Consider the following 22,798-nt stretch of genomic DNA (forward strand, 5'->3'; position numbering starts at 1 on the left):
CAGCTGAGTGTAACATACCTGCTCAAACATGAACGCAAACTCCACTCCTTCTTTCGGCATGCTCTCCACATCCAGGAAGCAGTAGAGTTTGAAGTAGAGTTTCCACTGACCGTCGTCCTCCTCTTCCTCGCTGCCAGCCAACCTGGTGGGATTTCACAACAAGCCAGTCACTTACACAACTCACTACCCATCATGTCTATCTCTTGATCCAAAGAAGAACCCATACTTGGTGGACTCACTACTGCTCCGACTACTTATCGTTGTTTGTCTTTTAAGATGTATTTTCTGACCACTATCAAGTTCCAGAGGAGAGGAGCGACCCGTGTGACAACATACCTTTCGAATTTGGCCAGAACATCAGCCACGATGACCCTGCTCTCCACGGCTCTGTCGATAGTGTTGTTGTGTTCAAAGAGAGCAAACATGTTCCTGCTGTCCTCCATAGCCAGGCCTCTGATCAGCTTCTCCACCACCTGAGACAACAAAACGTTAACGGTCAGTTTAGCCACAAATTGAAACAAAATACATCAGTACATTTTCATTGGTGCAGCTCGCCTACCTCTCCAGCAGTGGTGTGTGAGTTGATGGAGATCTTACAGGAGCCTCCACCGTGGCAGTAGACTGTGGTGGTCATTTCCTGTCTTGTAACCAGAGCCACGATTTCCTCTTGGGAGGGAACAAACTCCCTGGTCTTGGTCTTCTTCAGAGACTCGCCAACGAAATGGGAGAACATTTCGATCTCTGTACCGGGGAACAGCTCCTTGATCCTGAAGCACACAGATATTCAACACGGGGTTAGAAACGGAACGGAAGCGGCGATCTTAGGGTGGACAGGAGTGAAGGCCAGCGTGGCGTACCTCTTGAGGTGAAACTTGAGGTAGCGTAGGATGCCTCGGCTGGGCAGGAAGGTGCAGCCCATGCAGGTCAGGAGGTGCCAGTGAGCGCGGTTGGCTGGGCTGTTGGGATGAGGGACGTGATTGGTTTGTTTGATCAGCTGGCAGTAGACCTCATCCCGTAGCGGCTTCAAGTCTTGGCAGGTTTGCAGGATTCCCTGGATGATCGGCACGGGGTCGGACACCGCCTCCATTTCCTGCAGCGAGTTGAAGATCTTGACGGCCTCGTCTTGCAGGCTGGTATAACCCTTTTCCTTTTGCACTGAGAGAGACAGAGAGAGAGAATTATACATCAATTAAACCATTTAATCAGATTAAAAGTGGTAATTTTTGTACAAAACACCTGGACATGCAGAGATTTTCCAAACATAAAAACAATTGTTAAAATGACAACACCCTGTAATGGTAGCTAATGTCCAGTAGGGGGAGCTCTCATTTAGAGAACGAGGTCTGACAGCCTATAGGACATTGTTTACATGTTGACACTAACCAGCTGGTACATTCTTTACAGCTATTCATACATTAAGGATGAGTACACACTGAGGATAAACATAAAAGTAAGAAGTTAAGTTAAGTTTGAACTTTACTTTAGCAGTACAGACAGGGCGACCCAATCAAAACCTCTAGCTTAGAAACACTCACAGTGGACATTGACGTCTCCGTAAGGCAGAGGCAAAAGAGGGGAGTGCAAAGGATGCTGGGTATATCTCAGAATGGGGTTCCGCCAGTACGTCTGCTCCACAGCCTCCACGTTCAAACTGCTCTCCTGAAGAGACGGAGAACAGGATCGGGGTTTATGAGCTGACTCAACAGCGGCACGGTGTCAGGAGGAGAGGAAGGAGGAGAGCAGCAATATTGTCACAGCAGTAAATCCAGTAAACAGCTGAATGTGAGGAGGAGAAGGAGCAGACTAAAGGAAGAACACGCCACACACAGTGAGCACAAATACCTCACTTTACTACAGTGTGTGGTCCTGGTAAAGGCTTGTACTGCTGAAAAGAGTGGAGTTAAGAGTATATCAATACCCAAATGTTACTGAAATGTGATTATTTGTGTGAATATCCGATCCTATACATTACAATCTGTAGGAAGAATTATTTGTATTAAGTTTCAAGCAGGATGATAGTAATGTGACCGCCAGAGAGACAGAAACGGTTAAGTGAATCCCTTTTGTACCTTGATGTCTCTGATGAGTTGTTGGGTTGGCGTTTCTATGGGAACCTTGCTGTCTATTGCCCCCTGGATGGCAGACGCCCACCTCATGGCTTCATTCAGCATTTTAGTATAAAGACGGTACGAGTGTTTGCGCCCGTGAATGATTATATTCCAGTAACCTGGGAGAAGGAAGAATAGAGTAATGATGTACGGGGTTCATACAGATTTTGAATTATTAATCATTAGAAGTTCATATGAAGACTTTTCCAGGATTGCCTTAACCCTATGAATGCTGTGAATAGCTCAGGATGTCCATGAACTAACCCGTGTCCTTGAAGATCTTCTCGTCTGGCTGCACCACAGAGCAGAGGCTGTTGAGCACCAGGGTTCCCAGCTTGATGGCGATGCGCTCTGACGACTTGTAGTAGTCCAGGGAGGTAGTGGTCAGAACAAACCAGCGTTTCTTCAGCTTCAGCGAGGTGCTTTTAGCTCCCGTCTTCATCTCCTTATGCAACCAGCCTGGAGGTGGAATTACACGGTCAAATCCCCGATTCGCAACGCACAGTTATTGTTCCTCATCTTATATTTCGAATCATTTCCTCTCTTCCAGGCTCACCTCTGACGATGAAATCCTGTCCATCGTTCCGGGAGTCTCCCTTGGATTTCTGCAACAGGCCGATCCAGTGATGCATCTCCTCGGGCGTGTCTGTGTTGCAGTGGATCACCCGGTTAGCCGTGATGATTACAAATGAGTTTGGTCTGGGGAACAGAACAGATGACACGCTGTAATAACAGACCTGCTGTCGTACCGCTTTGAGTGTAGCTTTAAACCTTTATTCACACGTGGTTTTATCTACTACATTCCTCACCTGTCAGGGTTGTCTGATGCACAAACAGAGTCAATCAGGCCCACATCCAGCGTGCCCTGAATAGACAAAAAGAATCAGGAATTAACCAGGAAGTTGATATGACACAGTAAACGTCAAAGTCTTGTACTTTTAAAGAAAATCTAGGCATGGGATTCTCAAAAATTACATGTTTGGTGATACTAAAGAGCGGCAATGAGAGAGTGGAGATGCAGTACTGAGGTAGTAGGAACTAGGGGAATAGGAGTATCTCTAATTTATGCCTTCTTGTCTCTGCATAATCTGTCTTGGAAGTTTTCCAGTTCATTTCCCTTGCTCGCTTGAATCCTGCATCTGATTCTATGAACTCCACTGAAATCGTTTTAATGCCCACCAAAATGAGCATTTTTGCATTCTGTTTGCATTTCTTCATGACTCCAAACTGTCTCAGAATACTACATAAGAGAGCTGGACATCTAGTCTACATAACCTTCAGTTCCACGCTTGATGGTAATTGTGAGGCAGGGGTACAGGAAGTAGGGAGGTAGAGCAGCACTAACCACTGCATTCTTGGGGTTGGCCTGTTCGTGGTGCATCTCCATGAGCTGCTCCGGGCTGACGCTGTGGACTCGACTCAGCATATTGAACCAACCACTGGATAGGGTCAGTTCACGAGCAAAAAAGCCAAGGGAGGAAGCAGGGAGGAGAGGATTTAAAGTTACACCATGAATTTTCACTGGCGACCGCTTTCTTGCCACAATTACTTCCACAGTGAGATGATGGCTGAGAACATCCGGCACTGCTCACAAAGCAGCAGTGTAGTGTGTTGGTTTAATGTACCTGGCATCCTCAGGGGATTCTGCGTAGATGTGGTAGGTTCTCTCCTCCGTCACGATGTTCAGTGCATTTTCCTTCTCATGGTTGTCCACTATCTCCCTAATGAAAGAGTAAACCCCAGCTTTAGTGACCGTATATCGAACACAACTGAATGAGAATACATTAGCTCCCGTTCAGAGCGTTCTTACCTGGCCGTGCGGATATCGATGGTTCCTTTCAGTTTCTCCTCGCTGTCATTCTCGAAGTACATGAGCTTGGACTCCCGCAGGACAAACCAGCGCATCTTCCAGTTGCGTCGAGACAAGGTGGACATTCCTCCTCCTTTCTTGTACAGCCAACCCGATTTGAGGGAGTCCTGCTTGGCCCGGAACCACATGAAGGTCTCGTCTTTCAGCACGCACCAGCGCCGCCGCCACGGGATCATCAGACCACCTGAGGGAGGAACAGAGAGTGAAGTTGAATTTATGTTCTTCAAGATAACGTTGCAGTCTTATCCTACGCAAGATTCACAGAGGGCTGAAGTCTTTCACAATGATGAGATACAAGACAGAAAGAAAGCTATCAGCAGCACCATCTGGAGTCAGTGCCAGCCTGTAAGACATGTTACAACCCTGAGGACAGCAGCACACACACACACACACACACAGACACACACACACACACACACACACACACTCTGCTCAGCTGTGCATAAATCATCTGCATGCCTGCTGGCCAGTGATTTGGCAAAGCTACTCACTCTTCATGTAGAGGTAGCCGTGGAAGTACGGAGGCCCGCTGCCATTCAGCAGGTTCACTCTCCCATTGGACACTTCCTCATCTGTGTCCACATAGCCGTCATTGTCCTCGTCGCTGTCAATGAACTGAAACACAAACAGCAGCATTCATGAGTAGGGAATTCCTTCAGAAGAGCGCGTTAGAGGCATGTTCAGATGTGCTCCACTGCCAAGCTCTTCATCGGCTTCGTTTTGCCACTTCTGTGCGAACATCGGTGCACAGACAGACACACACCTGTGCCTGACAACCTCTCAAGTTAACACATACTTCCACCATAAAATGTGTACATACACACAGGCACACACTGACCTACACACACACACAGAATATATTTCTTTTCTTCTGTCATTTTGCTGAGCTGACACTGTTTATTCTAAGCTCTGCTCGACTTGCAGGATCTGGGCTTGGATTCACACGCAGAGCCAAAGAAATCATTGCTCCATTATTCCTTTGTGATTCTAAGGTGAGATGAGTGTTTTGACACCTTTACAAGAAGGTTCAAGCTCTGACGCGCGAGAAGCAATGGGGAGTTTGTGTTGTTGATTAAGAAGCAAAGTATACCAGGAGGAAGTAGAGGTGTGTGTGTGTGTCAGTGTCAATGACATCACAACTGACTGAAGGAAATGAAGAAACAGTGGTCCGATGAATTCAGAAGACGAAAAGGTCTCACCGAGTCTGAGCTCCCTCTGAAGGAGTCCAAGCTGTTCTGGGTGCCGGAGGATTTCCGTAATACCTCTTCGTCTGTGACATGGTCATCGTTGGTGCTGGCACCCGAGCTCCCGTGAGCCTCCTCAAACTCCTCCTGATCATAGTCTGATTCGATGTCGGGCACGGCGCTGTGGTCGATCTCCTCGCTCACTGCTTCTGTGTCTGACCCCTTGCTGGCCCGGGGGCATGGCTGCATGTCTCCATTACTTGTGACAGGAGGAAGGCCAGAGGTCTGGGTGTCGGGGAGAACAGAGACCTGATTTAGTTGGCTGTGAGTCAGTGCAGAGACCCTCGCTGAGTCAGGGGCAGAGGCCGATGAGGTGCTGACCACTTCTTCTGCAAACGCCGGCGGAGGAGGGGGAATACTTTGGAATACATCCTTGTCCAAGGGCATTATGGCCGGTGGAGGGAAGTCAGGCAAAGGAATGCATTCGTCCTCGGCGTGGAAACCCTCATCTACCTCCTCCTCAGCCAGAGGGGCGCTGGATTCGTTCAAGTCATGGAGGTTCTCCTCACTAGAGAGGGATGGCTCTAAGCCCCCAAAGTCCAACAGCTCCAGGAACTCAGTAGCAACACGGGAGGCTTCCTTCTCCAGTCTGTAGATCTCAGCATCCCGCATCTCCCGTAGCTCCTCGTGGGACATGTCTCCCAGGAGGGACACGCCGTCTTCCTGCTGCTTCTGCAGACGCTCGATCTCTCTTTCCAGCCGCAGGATCTCCTCCATCTGACGGCTCTCCTCCTCAGAGTTGTAGTTGTAGGAGAGAGACTGGATCAACTCCTTCTGTACACAGGAGAAGCGCAGGGACATGAAGCAACACTGTGTGTGTTTTATCCTGTGAAGGATATTTGAGCCTGTGGTTTGTGTTTGTTAAGTGTTTTTACTGAAATGGAACCTACCTTCTGACAGGCACCGTTCACCACCACTGAGTTCCTGCAGACAAAACAAAAAGCTTCAGCAATGACGACCGTTACTGTTTATAAATGTTGACCATCATTCCACCAGAGACGCATCACAATGATTGAATTCTACCTTTTATTTCCCTCTTTAGCTGCCGTTCCATGCTCTTCCTCTTTCCTAAGTCTCAGCTCCTCCTTCCTCATCAACTCCTCCTCCTTCCGCCTCCTAATCTCCTCATCCATCAGCCTCTGTTTCTCCTCCTCCTCCTCCTCGGCCCTCTTCCGCTCCTCCATCTCTTCCAGTTGTCTCCTCTCCTCCTCCAGCCTCCTCTTTTCCTCTTCTACTCGCCTCCTCTCCTCCTCTTCCCTCCTCCTGCGGTCCTCTTCCTCCTCCCGTTTCCGCTTCTCCTCTGTGAGCTGGCGATAGACGGATCGGGCCAGCTGGCCTCGGTGGTGTTTCTGCAGCACGATGGTGGCCAAGCGCAGGCGCAGGAAGACGCGTCTCCAAAAGTGAGCGCGGTAGTTCTTCTGGATGGTGACGACGCTGGAACGAACCCTCTTATACTGTTTCCTGTTAGGGGAATCCAACACATGTTTAAAGTTAGTTCACAAGTTTGTACTATCACAATATCGAGCTAGATTTTTGTGCCTTATGTTGAACACACACTTATAAATGCTTGCACACACACACAGGCATGACCACTAAGGACCACACACAATGCTGTGACTCTGACCTTTAGCCTGGCACTGCAACTCCAGTCTTAGAACTAAACCTGAGTAGAGATTAAGTTTAAATCACACTTAATCCCTGTAAGGAAATTTGTCCTCTGCCTTTGACCCATCCTAACTATTAGGGTCAGTCTCAGTGCAGTGCCCATGGGACCAACTCCAGCTCTACAGCCTAGAAGTGACTTGGCCAAAGGCAATGGCAGGAGCATAAATCCAATATGTGAGGGTGGTGAAGAGAAAAGCACCCAGAGGGAAACCCACGTAGAGAATGGGAGAACCTGCAAATCAGGGCCAGCAAAGGATTCAAACCCATTACCTTGTCACTGCCAAGGGAATAGGACCCTCAGCCTGAGTGATCATGGGCTGCCAGCTTAGGCAAAGTTCCACATAAACACAGTGAAGAGTGGAACGATTCAGGCAGTAATTTACTCAATGAAGTAAACTACATTAGCTGTACTGATTGTGCCATTTAATTAAAGTCAGGGAACACAGAATTGTGGCTTGACTTGTCTAGACAGCACAAATCCATAATTTCCCATGGAGCTGAAATAACTCCCCCCCTCCTTTCCACCATTAAAATATATGATGTCATATCTATGCTGATACTGCATACACACCCACCTAACGTGCACGCACACACACAGAAACAAAGGTAAACATGTCCCGTGCACATATTTACACAGGCCACCCAGACACATATACACGTTGTGACCGGCCCCCGTCACACACAAAACACAACAACTGTCGCTGTCACTCAGACCTCCAGCCCTCCTCCCACTCACCTTGCCACATAGCTGAGAATGTGGGCGCGGATCACCATGCCAGCCCTGCACCGCACCTCTTCCCTCTCCTTCTCCAGCCTTTGCTCCAGGGCCTCCTTCAAGAACACCTGCGGGATGAGCAGCGCCACGGCCGAGAGAGAGAGTGACAGAGTGAGAGAGTGAGAGAGAGAGAGAGAGAGGGGAAACAAGCTGGGTTAGTTCCTCCTCTTTGTAAGGCTTCTGAGAGCTGTGTAGGGCCCCTGTTGTCAGCTGGCAGCACCCCTCTGTCCACTGTGGGGAAAGCTGTGGCTCAGCTAGCTGCTCCTCCTGACTGCAGAGCGCAGGAGAGGGAAAGCTGGCACCGGGACTGCAGCGTTGCAGCTAATGCTCCTGCTGCAGGGATTCATTGTGTTCACACGTCCTTCCTGAACGTTTGCCTGCTGCCACTGCTGCTTTCTCAGCTCTAACCGACGTGAACGGGCAGAAAGACAGAGGGAGGGAGAGAGAAAGAGAGAGAGGGAGAGGGAGTGGGAGGGATGGAGGGATGAGAGGGAGGGATGGTGGCTGGTGTCCAGATTGCAAGCCACACCTCTCTGTGCACTTATGTAGGAGGGAGGCTGAGAAAGACTTTAGTTAACCCTTCCCTAGCTCCTCCTGAGACACTTATTTTAAAGTTGGATCCTTTCACAGTAAAACAGAGTCGACATGAAGCACAGACGAGTGAAGAGGAAGAACAGAATGAAACCGCGTCACCCTTTGATCCATCTGGCGACGTTGTGTCATGCGTGTCTCTTGTTAAAAGTAATGACTCTTTCTACCCTGCTCGTGTCAGGTGGGAGACATTCGAGTAGCTCTGTGTCTGCGTGTGTGAGTGTGTGCCCCAGATGTTTCACTAATCAAAGGGTCTCACAGCTGTAACCCTGCCTGCACCTCCGTGAGTCTGTGAGAGGAGGAAGCTTCCCCTCCGTCCACATCCTTCCTTCATCTGTAGAACAAACGGGCTTATACTCACAAACACATATATGCACTTGCTCACACACACACACACCTTGACCATCCAACGTCACCCGAGCCCCTAATTGTCGGTACACACTTCCTCCGCACACAATCAGTACTGATATAATTACATACAGATTGTTTCTCCAAAGGAAATGCCCCTCCGTTTCTCAGCCTCCAGCTCCCGACACACACTACATTGCCCAAAAATACAAGCACGTGCACGATACCATACACACAGCAGCACACACAGCTGAGCCACTGGGGATGAGAATATTATGAAGTTACAGATTCTGTTACTCTAGAATGTAGATGGGAATAACACGTCTTCCTTCTCCTTTTCATACATATGGACTATCTAAAGTTTGTTTCACCGAGATCGACGCAAGGCTTTTTGCAGTTCGGAATCCAGAACAAACAGGTCAAAGGTTAATCATTCATCAAGAGTGTGGAGAAGAGAGGAGGCTTTCTGCCAGGAAAGTCGATAACAGAGGGAAAAAAAAGAGGCAGCGAAGGAAGGGGGGGGAAAGAACAATAGAGTAAAGACTGAGTCACTAAATAAAGACAGGAGAAGAAGAAGTTAATGCTAGCAGTTACCAATACAATCCTTTATCAGCTCAACAGCTTGGTGAGTGTCAAGAGGCCAACGCATCTCCAGCTCCAATAAGGCCGCCTCTGGGTTACTGTAAAGCCCCACACTACACTACACTAAAACAGTTGTTGGGGTCAGGGTTTGGAGAGCCGTGTAACTCTGCGGTCGTAAACAGGAGAGCAGAAGTTTGACCACAACCGGCCAGAAAAATCCTTTCAAAGTGAGTCACAGTGGAGGCCGTCCAACACTGACATGAATCAACAGCTCAGGAAAAGTAGGAGGCGAGTCCAAAACGGACAGATTGAATCAATCTGCTATCACACATTTATGACACTGTCCGTTGAGTATGTGCGTTTCTTTTCGTGCAGAGCTAAAACTGCGATTTGTGGTCGATCAAGGTTTTTAAAGCAGCTTTCTTTTAAGATTGTGGAGAGGGAGGAATCAGAGGAAATCTGATCGACGTCCAACATGCTGCACCCCATTCCTGTCTCGTGAACTCCTCAAAGGTTTTCCCCAAAGCTAGATTCTATCAGTAGGAGGCGGTATTGAGATTTATGGATTGGACATTTATGGATTCCGAGGACGTAATGAGGATTTCAGCAAATTAGATTGAACACTTAAAGCACTGAAGGTACTAAGGAGGCAAAGTTACAGGAAAGCATAAATGGACATATAGACATTTAACTTGATCCCCTGCCTGTGCAGATTGGTTCTCATTTGCTTAAAGCTTGCAACTCTATCCTGCCTTCTATGTGTATGTGTGTGTAAGTGTGTGTGTGTGTGAGAGAGAGTTGGCCGCACCTTTGTTTTCCCCAGTTGCCACTCTTTCTTATCCTTGTCATGTAGTGTGAGAAGCTCCGAGCAACTCCACTTCTCATCGTCTGAGTGGATTTTGTTCTTCAGGATCATCTTGTACCTGTGGGAACACAGATACAATACACACACTCACACAGGCTTTCACCAAAAACACAGCGGCACAAAACCCTTTCAGTGCAGTCGGGGGGGGGGGGGAAATGGCACTCCAGGCTTTCAATAACAGGACGTGATAGGAATTAGGAAGAGCTGATATTCACACTGTGCTATTTTATTTGGCTTTGTAATACTAATGTGTCCTTTTCTGATCAGTGTGTGTGTGTGTGTGTGTGTGTGTGTGTGTGTGTGTGTGTATGTGTATGTGTGTGTGTTTGTGTGTGTGTGTGTGTGTGTGCTGACCTATTATAGAAGTCTTGAAAGGTTCTGCGCACAGGGAATCCGGCCCTACGGATCTTCACGGTTTCCAGCATCCCAGAATATCTCAACTGGTTCAGGACCACATCAGGATCAAACCGGTTGGCCTTCTACAAATGAAAATCAACAGCATGAGGTAAAGAAATCAAGACTCATATTTCACAGTTAATGTTTTTATGTGTAAAAAATCTATTTTCTTAAAGTAGTAGTACGAGGTACAACAGTTTGTACATCAATATGTAATCCTATTCCCCTTTTCAAAATGATCACAAAGCGATCCAGTTAAACCTGAATTAAAAAGTGAATGAACACGGTAGTGGGCATCAAATTACATTAAAGCTCAGGTTTGTGCAAATAAAACACACACCGTCACAGAGAAATCTGAACGGTGTTGAGCAAGACCTTTTCCAACTGGGGGAGGCATTTCTATCTGGAATAATCAGCTGCATTGTTCACAGCTCAGCGTCACCATGTTCTCCAGCGCTGCTTATCAGAGAGAAGGATCAGTGATGTCTGCCGCCTTACACCTCTACACAGGCTGCCTGATCACTCAAAGGGACCACACCAAGGCCATTGTCACCCAGAGGGCACGCAGTGTTGGATCAGCCCCACATGGGACCGCAGCATTCCCCAAATGTGCCAATCTAATTACAGGCTAATGCTACCACGCATGGAAACAGAAACAACTTCGATGGAACTGAAATTGCATGCTTGCATGTGTTCACACTTGTAATCACATGGACACAAACATGTCGTCCCCCCCCCCCCCCCCCCTCTGAGCTGCGACCTCTGCTCTTTAGCAGAAGATTTAAGGAGTTGAAAAAGGGACCACGTGTTGACTTGTTTGACTGCAAACAAGCTGACCCTGAGTGACATGATTTTTATGGAGCGGGCACATGGAAAGTTTGCTGGAATACTCTGCATGTGTGTGTGCGACCATTCAATCATTGTCAGAGGATTGTGCATGCACTCCTGCTATTCTGCGGGGATTAATGGGGGAGTGGCTTCTTCCATCGTGCCCAGCTTGGGGCCAGGTGCTCCGAGAGAGCGAGAGAGCAGGCGATAGGGGAAACCAGTATGAACCAGGGAAAGACAATAAAGCAGGAATGTGATGTGTGTATGGAATGTCACACACAGCAGGGGCTAGTAAAAAAAAAAAGGTCAATTACCACACTGTGTACATTCACTGTGTTACTGTAACACGCAGTCCTGTTCTACAGACGTGACCTAGCTTTGCCCCGAGCCGCTGAATGCCTCTGGCTCACAGTTCCCTCACCCACAATCAAACAACTTTCCAGTATCTGAAAAAATGCACAATGCTGCTGATTTCAAAGTGTTTACAGTATTGTGGTAAGGAGCAATAAAGGCACAGATGCATAATAAATACATGGCAGAGTCTTGGAGTGGGTCTGGCCTTTCCATCTGACCCTTCCGCCGCCACTGTGGTCTTATCTTTGCATTCCTCTGACTCAGCCAGATCAGTGGAGCATCGGCCAAGCCGCTGCAGCTGGAGTGTCCAGCAATGACCTCTGACCCCTGGTGAAAGGGCTAAAGTGGCAGGAATGCGCTGCTGGCAAACAAGCTTCTCTTAAGGGGAAGCACACGGAGAGTTTTTCCACCGGACCAGGAGTACAGCGTGTATATTAGTATTGGGAATGGGAACTACACACCATAGAGGTTTAACTTAACAGATCTTGATGAAACCTGCCATGGTTTCTGACACAGCATTACCTTAGTACTATAAAGTTCAATTCCAGACCCATATTGAGATGCAGGGTGTTAAAGTTGTGAAGACTTTTTGATATATTGAACCAAAATGTCACAGAGAACCATATAATAATGAGTTGTTTTGTAATGATGATGTACCAACCTTGTCCATGTTGGGTTTGATGCAGCGTACAAAGAAGGGGTTGGAGGCACTGAGCGTTGCCATCAGGGAGTGTAGAGAGTCCTGAAAGAACAAAGATCATGGCACATTAATAGAAACATAGTTCTTAATGTTTTTTTCTTGCGCTTACGTTCAGTTTATCTAAAAAGAAAATGTAAAGTGAAGGAAAGCCCAAGGCGAGACCGTCCTGACTTTATTGTTGGTTTAGTACTTTGTCTGCTGGGTCCCTGTGCGTGTTTGCAGGGCATTAGTCAGCCTATATTTACCTTACCATGCATGCGCGCACACATACACACACTCCAAGGACCCTTGAACTTGGCAGGCTACAGTATGTCAGCCTCCCTCTCCTCCTGCTTCAGACAGGCTGTCTCCGGCGAGGCCTGGCTTGGCAGAGCTGAGCGTGATTGGCCCCTGGTTGGCCCCCTTCTGCCCAGCCATCAACCCTAATCCCCTGGCTTTAGGAACTGTAGGCCAGGGCAACGTGCCAAATCCTCTTCTCTCTTGTTCCTTCTCTCCGCACCACAGTTAGGGCATGCTAAGCTAAGCCCTCCTCTTACAACCCCCCCCCCCCCCCCCCCCCCCCACCCCTCTACCCTGGTGCACAACTGCATACTTCATACATCTCTTCACCCACCACACTTTGCTGTTCAAATACACAGACAGCTTTCTCCATCCCCCTACTTTTCCCCCCTGTGCCCCCACGCTGACACTCATCAGGCTAAGATTAAGAGCCAAATGTTGAGGGTTAGACAAGTAAGTAGCTGTCAGCTCGATGACACAATCATACAATCGCGAGTGTGAAGAGGATCTGCGCTCTCACCCTAAACTGTGAGCTGACGGTTGGCTTGCGTCGGGCTGTGCCCATCTTCAGGGTCTCGTCTCCACTTCTGCTACCGACACGTTCGAAGAGGTCGTAGATGAAATCGAGCCTGCGGGGAAACAGCAGTTCAAGGCACTGTTTAACACTTGCGAATAAACTGAAATGTACAGTATGGGTATTATTCAATGTTGCTGAGCATAGAGATGTGGTGAGCTCACCTGCTGTCTTTGAGAATGAAAAGGATGTCATCTCTGAAGGTATCTCTGTTCTTCTCTAGAATCCCACGCACATCATACAACACCTAGCACACACAGAAAATGACAAAATGTGTATTCAGAGTGTCTCTATACATTTGCAGTATTATTTTAATTAAATGAATGTACTTGTTTGTGTGTGTGTGTGTGTGTGTGTGTGTGTGCGCGGGCCTCGGTGCGAACAAAGCGAGCGGGCCTCTGTGAGTGCAGCAGAGGGCCAGCGTGTTAATGCAATCACCTGTTGAATTCTGTTCAACCTTCGTCTTAGCAGGGCAGCATTCCTCTGCTCACACTGATCCACTGTAATGCCTTCTGAATTTCTGCCTCTCTGTGTGCCACGCATGTGTGTGTGTGCGTGCGTGTGTGATTATGTGTATGTGAGAGTAATTTAAGTGCATATGATAGTGGACAAGAATACGTGTACATGCAAGCTAGTTTGTGTGCATGTAAAGCAAATGTGAAGTCCCCGTTTAGTGTGTGAGTATAATACAGTAATACCCCCCAGACTTAAGGCTCTTGGGGATAAGATCCACCTCAGATGCCACATGTGCTGTATTTATAAATCACAGACACAGTAACTACAGCCCATTCCTCCATCACTGAAATAGACCCATACCATTCAGGTTCACTTTGCTTGTTCAGTCTCTGTATAAAGCACATTACACAAAGTACATTACCCCGGCATTAAGTAAACACTGCTTCTTTGCTTTGCCTATCACTTTGCAGACACGTATATCTGACCCCCTGAGCTGACATGGTAAGGAGGCCTTAGAGCTCATGTCTGCTAGGTCTGATTTAATTTAAAGTGCATTTCCTCCTGAAGCACACAGATAATGTAATCGACAGGATGATGCTCTGCTCTCTACAACTGATGTCACAGGCCTCTCTCTGGTAACAGAAGGAGCTTTGAGAGGGAAAGTGACAACAACTGGCTGGCCTGGCTGGCCTCTAGTCATTACCATAGGCATCCATTCCAGGCTTGTGACTGAGTAGCCATGCTCACACTGAGGAGACATTGTCTGAGGCAGCCTTCATAAGACCTTTCTTTATCAAGGCCAATCTTTGACTCTGCCCAGTGTCAGCAAGATACCCCTCTCTCCCTCCTGCCATATCACTGTCACAGGACACCTGCTTCCCGGATCTTCTTTCCAACCTTCTCTACAACACTTCCGTCAGGAGGCAGTGGTGGCCTTTGATCGTGCGAAGACAGGAGAGGATAAGGAAGGTGAAGAAGCTTCCTTGATACAGGGTAAAGGGGAACGGGAGGGCAGCCAGATTTTGTCTGGCATCCAGCAATTGCCCAAACCTGTCTTGTAAGTGTGTGTGTGGGTGGGTGGGTGAGAGAGTGTTTTTGTTAATGTTTATTACCTCTCCAGCATAGTGCCTGATGCCAAACTGGTGGTCAGTCACTCTGGGCTTCACATAGTATGGGTTGGCCTAATGGAGAAGAAAACAACCCAACTTAATGAATTGCTGTTACAATGGGACCAAAAACAGTGAAAGATATTAATGATGTTCCATAAGAGGGAGTGAAAACAAACTGCTGGAAAACCTCCATTGTACAATCATTAAAATAACGTCTGCGTGAAGGGAATCAGGTAATATTTAACCTCTCTAACCGTGACCTTAGACCGGTTCATCAGCATAGCCAGACACCTACGCAGAGGAGGTTCTACTCTTCTTGCTGTTGGGCTTTTTAACCACGACCTTTTCTCCTGCACACAATGCTGATCGGTACCAGAGAATGGACGATCGCATTTCAGCATTGTTTTGTTTGCGTGTCAGAGCACCCAGGGGCGTAGACGAGTGTTGCACAGTTCAATACTGCACCAAAGGCAACAGGAGCAGGACATTCAACCTTCGACTCAACAGGAGACAGATTAACTCTCTGAGGAGGGCTGAGCTGGTGGGTGGTGACTGTATTTCCTTACCTGGGTTTAAGAAGCTTTTTGCTGCATACATGTGGTTACACGAGAGGGGCGGGGGGTGTATGCACGACTGCCTGTGTGTAAGTAGTGTGTACTTCTGCATGCGGACTCACTGCGTGTCGACTGTGCAGTTTCTCCAGGAGGGTGTAGTCGGTGCCTTTGGGGAAGCGACTTTCTTCATTGATAAGAGCCAACATTCCCAATTTCTAAAGGCGAGACAGACAGAGGAAGGGAAAGGGAGAGACACACCACAGTCATGATGGAACTAGTTATAATCCCAGCCGAGAACATCTGACAGATTTTAATAGAACAATGCATTCAGGAAACTAGAAGAGAAGGTTGACTGAGCTTGCATGCATTCCTATAGTCGTCCTGGATGTTGAGGGCAGAGCTGAATTCTTTACTTTTGGCCACCAAGCAGATGAACAAAATGCTGCAGTGATTATGTGGCTTGGTCAGAGACACTCTGAGAGCAGTCAATTAGAATCTGGACCAGGAACCTTTGGGTTACAATCCCCTCACTGCTAAATCTTTAACCATCATTAACTATTTAGCTATTCAAAACTATAGTGAGGATATACCACAAATTGTCTTCACGCTCACTTCGACCGTATAATACCTCTAACCGCTGACTGGTGTACATTACTGCACATGCAGCATGGAAATTTAGACTATATAATGACAGACTGGGACATGGGAGTCAATGTAAGCACAGCGTCTGGGTCGGCACGGTCGGGGTTTGGCGGTTTGCAGCTGTCCTGGTGGTAAATTTGCTCCATCATGGTCTGACTGTCTGTCTGCTGGAGCTACCTTCTCTATGAGATCCAGACACTCTGCATTATCCATCCAGTCTATGGCCTCCCACTGGATCCCCTCCCTGTGAAGACACACACATTCACACACGCACACACACACATACACACACACACACACACACACACACACACACACACACACGCACAGACACACACCACAAAAATAAATATGAACAGCAAGGAAGACACAATGGCTGTATTGACCAGCAGCTCATGTGATGAAATGAGCCATGTCCAAGCTGTTGGCCCATTATACAAGAAAACAACTGTCTGGGGGAGAAACTGAACTCCTTCCAAACCTCTGGCAGTCTGCCTGCATCACCACAAGTAGACCCCGCCCCTCCCCCATCCCCAGCCAGAGTCCAATCTGACTGTGAGTCATGCCAAGCTTTAAGTTTTTTCGACGGGTCCACAAGCGGGAAAACAAATATATATCTGTAGAAATGAAGTAAAGGATCTGGATAAGAGCATTTACCTGTTGTACTCTAGTTGTTCCAGGGAAAAGATGTGCTTGTTGAAATACTCCTGGAGTTTCTCATTAGCGTAGTTGATATTGAACTGTTCAAACCGGTTTACCTGCACATGGGGACAAGTAAGATCTTGAAGCAAGCAGTTCTACAGCTCAAATAAGTGATCAAGCTCCTCTGCATGTCAACAATATGAAGCATTATTATGTTAGAGATTCAACAAGGGGTGGTGGGGATTTCAAATGATGACTTAGACAAAACCTTCAACTGAATGAACGCTCACCTCAAAGTTCTCAAAGCCAAATATGTCCAGGATACCGATGGACTTAAAGTTGTCTTTCCCTTTAATCTTTTGATTGATCCTCATTATGATCCAGGAGAAACACTGAGAATAAAGTGCCATGGCAACGGAATCCCGTGAGTCCACCGCCTGTAAATCACAACATAAAGACACAGTGGTTACAATAGAAACCAAGTCACGTATGAAAGAAGTCTTAAATAAACAGCTGTGGGTGTGGGTTTCATCATTGTCCAATGTGCTTTAAGTTGTTAAAAACTGCTTCATGTTTGAGTGATTAATAACCGGTGTGACACAATGGAATAAATCAAATAGGGGTTTGGAGACAAAGGTGTGTTATGTCAGCGTGTGTTGGCAGACAGCAGAGAAGACTGTAGTCTGTTTTCACAACATACAGTGTTATTTATCTCCGACAGATCTTATGAACTACACAACGCATGTACAAATCCTGTCAAAGCAAAGAAAGAGAGCACTATACAGCACACATATAACCAGATGACTGATTCTCTTCTCACTTCACTCGGAGACAGAAAGGTCAAACAACCAGACACCCCAGAGACGGCAGACAGAGGACATACAAGCTGCTAATGTGACATCAGTGGCACCGAATCTTATCAGCAGGCACACATTACCAGCTACTTCCATAAGACTTTTTAAGACTTGTTAGAAATAATGAATGAGTAGTTTGTCCATGTATGTCTCATATGTGAACCATCAGGTGTGTGTGTGTGTGTGTGTGTGTGTGTGTGTGTGTGTGTGTGTGTGTGTGTGTGTGTGTGTGTGTTCACACTCTGAATTCAAATAGTAAAAAGAAATGAACACATGCCAAAAGAATGCAAATACATCAAATGTTGTCAAATGATGGCACAGACAACCTCTGAGTGGAACAATTCAAAAACAAGCTCTGCAATTATCGGTTTGATTTAAGTAAGCTTGACTTCTTTTTGTTTCTTACTGTAAAAAATATCACTTTCGGGAAAATCTATTGTTGTGTCTAGAGAAGAATTTTATAATGCCTGGTTTGCAGACTCCACAGCTCTTGGTTAGTTGACAACTTCAGCACGCAAGTATTTATCCTATAGTTCTAGTGATTAAAAGGCCAGTTCAGTGGGTGCAGTCGTGGTTTTGAAATTTCATTCCTTTGACAAATCTTTAAATCTGTCAAAGATCTTTAAAGGTCTTTAAATCTTAATTCTAAGGTTCAAACAGCCCCCATTCAGCACTCTGCACAAGTAAACTGAATGACACATTTTATTTACAGCTGCCATTTGACCCAGGTCTGATTCACTCAGCTGCCATAAAGCAGGGCCAGACCTCATCTGTGTATGTATGTAAAACGTCTAGGGCTTGCCAGCTACACTTCCTCCCTAGGCATTGTGTTTGCATTGAAAATAAACCAGAGTGTGACAGTATAGATGTGGGGCAACAATGCATTTGGGCTGTTGAGTCATCAATCATGCCCAGTCACCTCTTGCAAGTAGCGGGTGTGAACAGAGCGCTGGTGGCTCCAGGATCTCCGTCACATGGGTGAGAAGAATGGATGTTTGTCCAGGATGGGGGGCCTACTGCAGGCAGTGGTAGGGTGGGTGACCACTGGCCACTGTGAGAAGAAGCCATTCTTACTGACTGGAATAATACACCCTATTAAGAGAGCAGCTGCTTTGAAGGCCAGGCAGAACAAGCTGCAGCATGGTGACAGCGCAAGGTCTTTGTCTTAGCGATGAAAGGTCTTCTTGTGACTTTTTTTTGTCCCTATGATCATAGCAAAGGTCCATTCTGCATATTTGCTGACATTTATGAGAATGAGTGGGTTTGTGTCATGTGTCAAAATGCTCTGCTGGCATATGGTGAAAAGGATAACACACGCAGATGAAGACTTGTCAAATATTCACATTAATTACCGAACACATCATGGACATTTGAAGCCCAGCATGACGAGCAAACAATTATGCCAATGTCGTGTCATGTCTTGGTGCTTGGCTATGCGGCCTCTTGAGGAGAAGTCTTTCACTTCACCGCAGTCATTGGCTCTATTGTGCTTTAGACTTAGATCGCTATCACAATAGCTTTATTGTGCCAAGAATCTGGCAGACAAAAGGCAGGAAATGGCTGGGAGTCACGCAAGGGATCTGGAGAGGCATGTGGGGGAGAGCGGCAGAGAAAGGCTGTGTGTGTCACCGGGACAGGGGAATGGAGAGGGGCCCGATAAACAGCCATCTATGTTTCACCGCCTTCAGTTCAAGACAGAAAGCATGAGGTAGAAGTGAAGACAATCCACTATAACCTTGAGAAATGCAACATTGTCTCCTTAAATGGGATCAGCGCATTAGTTTGTGCTTTCTTTGTTGCTTGAACAGGGAAGGAGCACGTTTAGGTTGGATTGGGTTGTTACCTGCTCCACAGTGAGGGGCGAGCAGATCTCCTCTCCTCTGAGGATCATGGAGCGTTGGGTCAACACTTCTGACAGCTGAAAGGAGTCCAGGCCAAGTAGGTCGCTGACGTTGCTGACCACTGCAACACAAAAGGCCACATGAATACACACTTACACACATGTATGTATGACAGTAAACACTGTACATAAAACATAAATGTGGAGCACAGATAGTTCCAGCTGACTCCCATTTATGTGCAACATCAGAGCTGACATCTTTTCTGATCCTATATAATCTAAAGGAAACTCTACACTGTTGGCTGTGGTGGTATACTGTACACACTGAGGTACACTGGTTGGTTGGAAAAGAGGTCAGACTAAGCTAACAAAAGGAGCCTGGAGCTCATGTTTCAGCCTGTTCAGTGCTCCCTTACTGTCTGTTGGTACAATGTCAATCAAACTCCGATGCAGACACCAGGAATACTGGAGAGCCCATCATCAGTGGTGAACTAATTATATGCTCCAAAAATCTGCACTTCCCTCTATTGATTCTCAGTGGAAACAATTTGTTATTTGACTGAAATGGGTTTAACCGCTTGAACCTAAATATGCCCAGTATTCCTATAAAACATTGTCAGAAATGGAAACCACTGTACCATTTTCCACTGTACCAACATCTCTCCAACACACCCTATATCTGCTTGCTCTGCACCTAAACATTGCTTGCTTCCCTTTTTCAATTTGACAGTGTTGGCATTTTGTGAAAACTGTAAAATCTGGACTCCAACGTAAAAACAACGGTGCTGCCCACACAACATCTGTTTCTCCTGATCAAAGAGTCTGTGGGATGAAAGAGTTTAAATCACACAATGCCCATTGCTTGATGGCTCCCAACAGTCAAATGATTTGGCACACATGGTGCTCTTATAAATAAAAACACATTTGTTGTTCGCGTATTTTATTTACATATGGAATGTCCATTATGGGCAACATGCTCCGAAGGTTTAACAGTGCAGTAGAGAGCGACAGATGTGTACAGCATGTGTCAGGGTTAATTTGGCAAATTATGTGGGAGCAGATTGTTGTTATTATTTCTTGTTTCTTAATTCCTTTTTCCTACCGCCTTTGGAGGTGATCTGGGCTCCTCCAGCAGTCATGAATTCAATGTTGCCCATCTGGAGGACAGCAGACAGCAACTTGAACACATCCCGGATCTCCTCCTCAGTGAACTCCATCACTTTCAGGGCTTCCTACAACGGCACCACAGAGAAATGTAAACAATGTGAGGAAACCTTGAATCACAGGGGACACGGGGTCAAGACGTGACCGTGGTAAATTCAAAATGTGCCTGTGAGCCAACATGTTAAAAGTCAAACATGAACATATTCCCCCCATGCTCTTGTTTTCTAGAAGTCAGCTGCCTGCTCAGGCTGTTACTAAACTCCCATGGTGCCCTCTGGTGGATGGAAGCAGCTGATGTTTCCCGTGTCAAGGAAGATGATATAATTTAACAGATTTTTACTGTGGCACAATTTCTCTACACCATAAGCAGGAAGCATTCCCTGTCAATTGTCATGGTTACTGATAGATGCCTTGCTAAAAAGCAAATGGGAAAATTCCCCTATCCACTCGCCATATAAAGATAGTTGTACCATCTTCTGGATTGGGATTGAGACTGTATTTCTCTCTCTCTCTCTTTTCCTCCTTACCATGACACTGTCAAAGAGCTTTTTGTCATCCAGACTGCTGTCCTCCACGCAGCCTGACTGGCTCAGGTAGTGATACGACTTCGGACCCTCGGACAGAAAGTACATGTCTGCAAAACGGATAAGAGGAGAATTACACACTGGATGAAAAGAAATGTAATTCATGGATTCATGCAAATCTCATTTTGTGTTACGCTTGTAATACTTTGCTGCAGGTTCCCAATGATACCTCGGGTGTGTATAATGGGGTGTTTCTCTAAACTTAATAAAAACCAACCTCTGTGGTCTTTGTCAGCGCCTGCTAACAGTGCGTAGAAGATGTGGTAGTTTCTCTCTCCAGGATTCTGGCGCCCCACACGGTTCTAAAGAGGAAGATAATTGATAAGAACATTTTTTTTGCAACAATATTTGATGATTGTACTGAAATTGTATCATTAAACATGATGATTTTTCACATCCATGCTGTTGGAAAACAAACCTTTTCCAGCAAATCTGAGGGCCGAGAGTCAAGGAGAACACAAGACAAATGTTCTCAACCCAAATGTGTCAATTGTTCAAATATTACAGGATAAATTAAATAACTATGAATTGATGAAGGATACAGTCGGTGATGCAGCCTCCCTGGATATTTCCATTCTGGGAAAAGTGGAGCTGGATGAACTTCCCAAAGCGACTGGAGTTATTGTTGTACACAGTCTTGGCATTTCCAAATGCTTCCATGATGGGACTGAGACAGTGGACAGACAAAGGGGATCACACCTGTTCTTTTGTAAAAGATGTCCCTATGTTTATTGCGGGTCTAAATGACTTCAAACAACACCTGCTCTGGACGATGGCCTGCTCCACCCTGGTGGTCCTCTCTGAAAGTGGAGTACCTGCTGAGTTCTGACTCATCACTGAGAGGAACTTCAGCAGCAGTTTGGTGCTCTCTGTCTTCCCAGCACCACTCTCTCCACTGACGACACAAAAGAGACAGACAGACACCAGAATGAGTCAAAACTATTTATATTGTGCATGCGTAGGATGTAATTAAAGTTTAATTTATGGAAGGGTTTTAAATTCAATTCAATTTCAGAATATTTCAATTGGTTAAAAGAGTTTGATATGAATTTTCTTAAACCCTCAAGTAACACGCAATCATTTGTATGCTTGACTTTCAACTTAAAAACGTCTGTCCATGTAGCTTCTGTATCTGCTTCTTTCAGCACACTAACTAAGCTAAATGATGATTAGTAAAACAGAAAATAGAAATATTATAGATTGTTTCACACACACATTTTCTCTCATGTTAAGCAAGCAAATGTCTTAAAAGAAATAACAGACTAGTATGAATTCTGTGTGAGAAAGTACAGATGCACCATCTTGCATTTTAAATCAAAGCTCTCTCACTCTTCTTCTGCTGGTTGTTTTCTCCAGTCCTCACCTGATGAGAACACACTGGCTGTCGTGTCTCTTCCACAGGCAGCGGTAACACTCACTGGCCACAGCGAAAATGTGAGGAGGCAGCTCCCCCATCTGGTGTTTGCTGTATAAGTTGACCGAAGTCCCATCATACAGGCCTGATATCTGTTTATAGGGGTTTACTGCCGCCAGGATAGAACCTATGTTGGTCTACGGGGAGGGAAAAAGCAGAAGGAGACAATGACAGGAGGGGTCAAAGAGGAGAAAAGTGGAAGAAAGAGAGGAGTACAAGTAACGGCATCACAGAAAACGACAGTAACCGAAGGATGAAAGGTATGAGATGTATGATATCTTGACTAGCAGTGGTGCATCTAAAATCTTCTCAGTTTAGAGGATGAATCCACTCTCCTTTACTTCTCCTCTGACACTGTAC

The 22,798-nt window shown here is 46.4% G+C and overlaps 1 protein-coding gene across 1 annotated transcript in view; it reads right to left on the reverse strand.

The window, feature by feature from the left end:
- The window catches only part of myo10l3 (myosin X, like 3), a 43,153-nt gene that overhangs the window by 2,496 nt on the left and 17,859 nt on the right, over positions 1–22,798 (reverse strand). The window contains exons 4-38 of the mRNA XM_076161980.1: positions 22,388–22,575; positions 21,785–21,919; positions 21,567–21,691; positions 21,443–21,456; positions 21,242–21,326; positions 20,968–21,074; positions 20,379–20,508; positions 19,280–19,398; positions 16,873–17,019; positions 16,598–16,698; positions 16,118–16,184; positions 15,421–15,513; positions 14,748–14,816; positions 13,344–13,426; positions 13,126–13,234; positions 12,288–12,368; positions 10,403–10,527; positions 9,992–10,106; positions 7,624–7,730; positions 6,246–6,683; positions 6,113–6,146; positions 5,178–5,996; positions 4,470–4,593; positions 3,919–4,162; positions 3,734–3,829; positions 3,454–3,547; positions 2,918–2,973; positions 2,665–2,807; positions 2,373–2,567; positions 2,070–2,227; positions 1,536–1,659; positions 858–1,155; positions 560–767; positions 337–473; positions 19–142 (exon numbers count right to left, since the gene is read on the reverse strand). Coding sequence (XP_076018095.1) covers positions 19–142; positions 337–473; positions 560–767; positions 858–1,155; positions 1,536–1,659; positions 2,070–2,227; positions 2,373–2,567; positions 2,665–2,807; positions 2,918–2,973; positions 3,454–3,547; positions 3,734–3,829; positions 3,919–4,162; positions 4,470–4,593; positions 5,178–5,996; positions 6,113–6,146; positions 6,246–6,683; positions 7,624–7,730; positions 9,992–10,106; positions 10,403–10,527; positions 12,288–12,368; positions 13,126–13,234; positions 13,344–13,426; positions 14,748–14,816; positions 15,421–15,513; positions 16,118–16,184; positions 16,598–16,698; positions 16,873–17,019; positions 19,280–19,398; positions 20,379–20,508; positions 20,968–21,074; positions 21,242–21,326; positions 21,443–21,456; positions 21,567–21,691; positions 21,785–21,919; positions 22,388–22,575 — 5,292 coding nt within the window. The remainder of the gene's footprint in view (positions 1–18; positions 143–336; positions 474–559; positions 768–857; positions 1,156–1,535; positions 1,660–2,069; positions 2,228–2,372; positions 2,568–2,664; positions 2,808–2,917; positions 2,974–3,453; positions 3,548–3,733; positions 3,830–3,918; positions 4,163–4,469; positions 4,594–5,177; positions 5,997–6,112; positions 6,147–6,245; positions 6,684–7,623; positions 7,731–9,991; positions 10,107–10,402; positions 10,528–12,287; positions 12,369–13,125; positions 13,235–13,343; positions 13,427–14,747; positions 14,817–15,420; positions 15,514–16,117; positions 16,185–16,597; positions 16,699–16,872; positions 17,020–19,279; positions 19,399–20,378; positions 20,509–20,967; positions 21,075–21,241; positions 21,327–21,442; positions 21,457–21,566; positions 21,692–21,784; positions 21,920–22,387; positions 22,576–22,798) is intronic.

The sequence above is a fragment of the Genypterus blacodes genome, unplaced genomic scaffold, assembly GCF_046128005.1.
Source record: "Genypterus blacodes isolate CSIRO-AG114 ecotype Tasmania unplaced genomic scaffold, CSIRO-AGI_Gbla_v1 ptg000118l_1, whole genome shotgun sequence".
NCBI classification, from domain to species: Eukaryota; Metazoa; Chordata; class Actinopteri; order Ophidiiformes; family Ophidiidae; genus Genypterus; species Genypterus blacodes.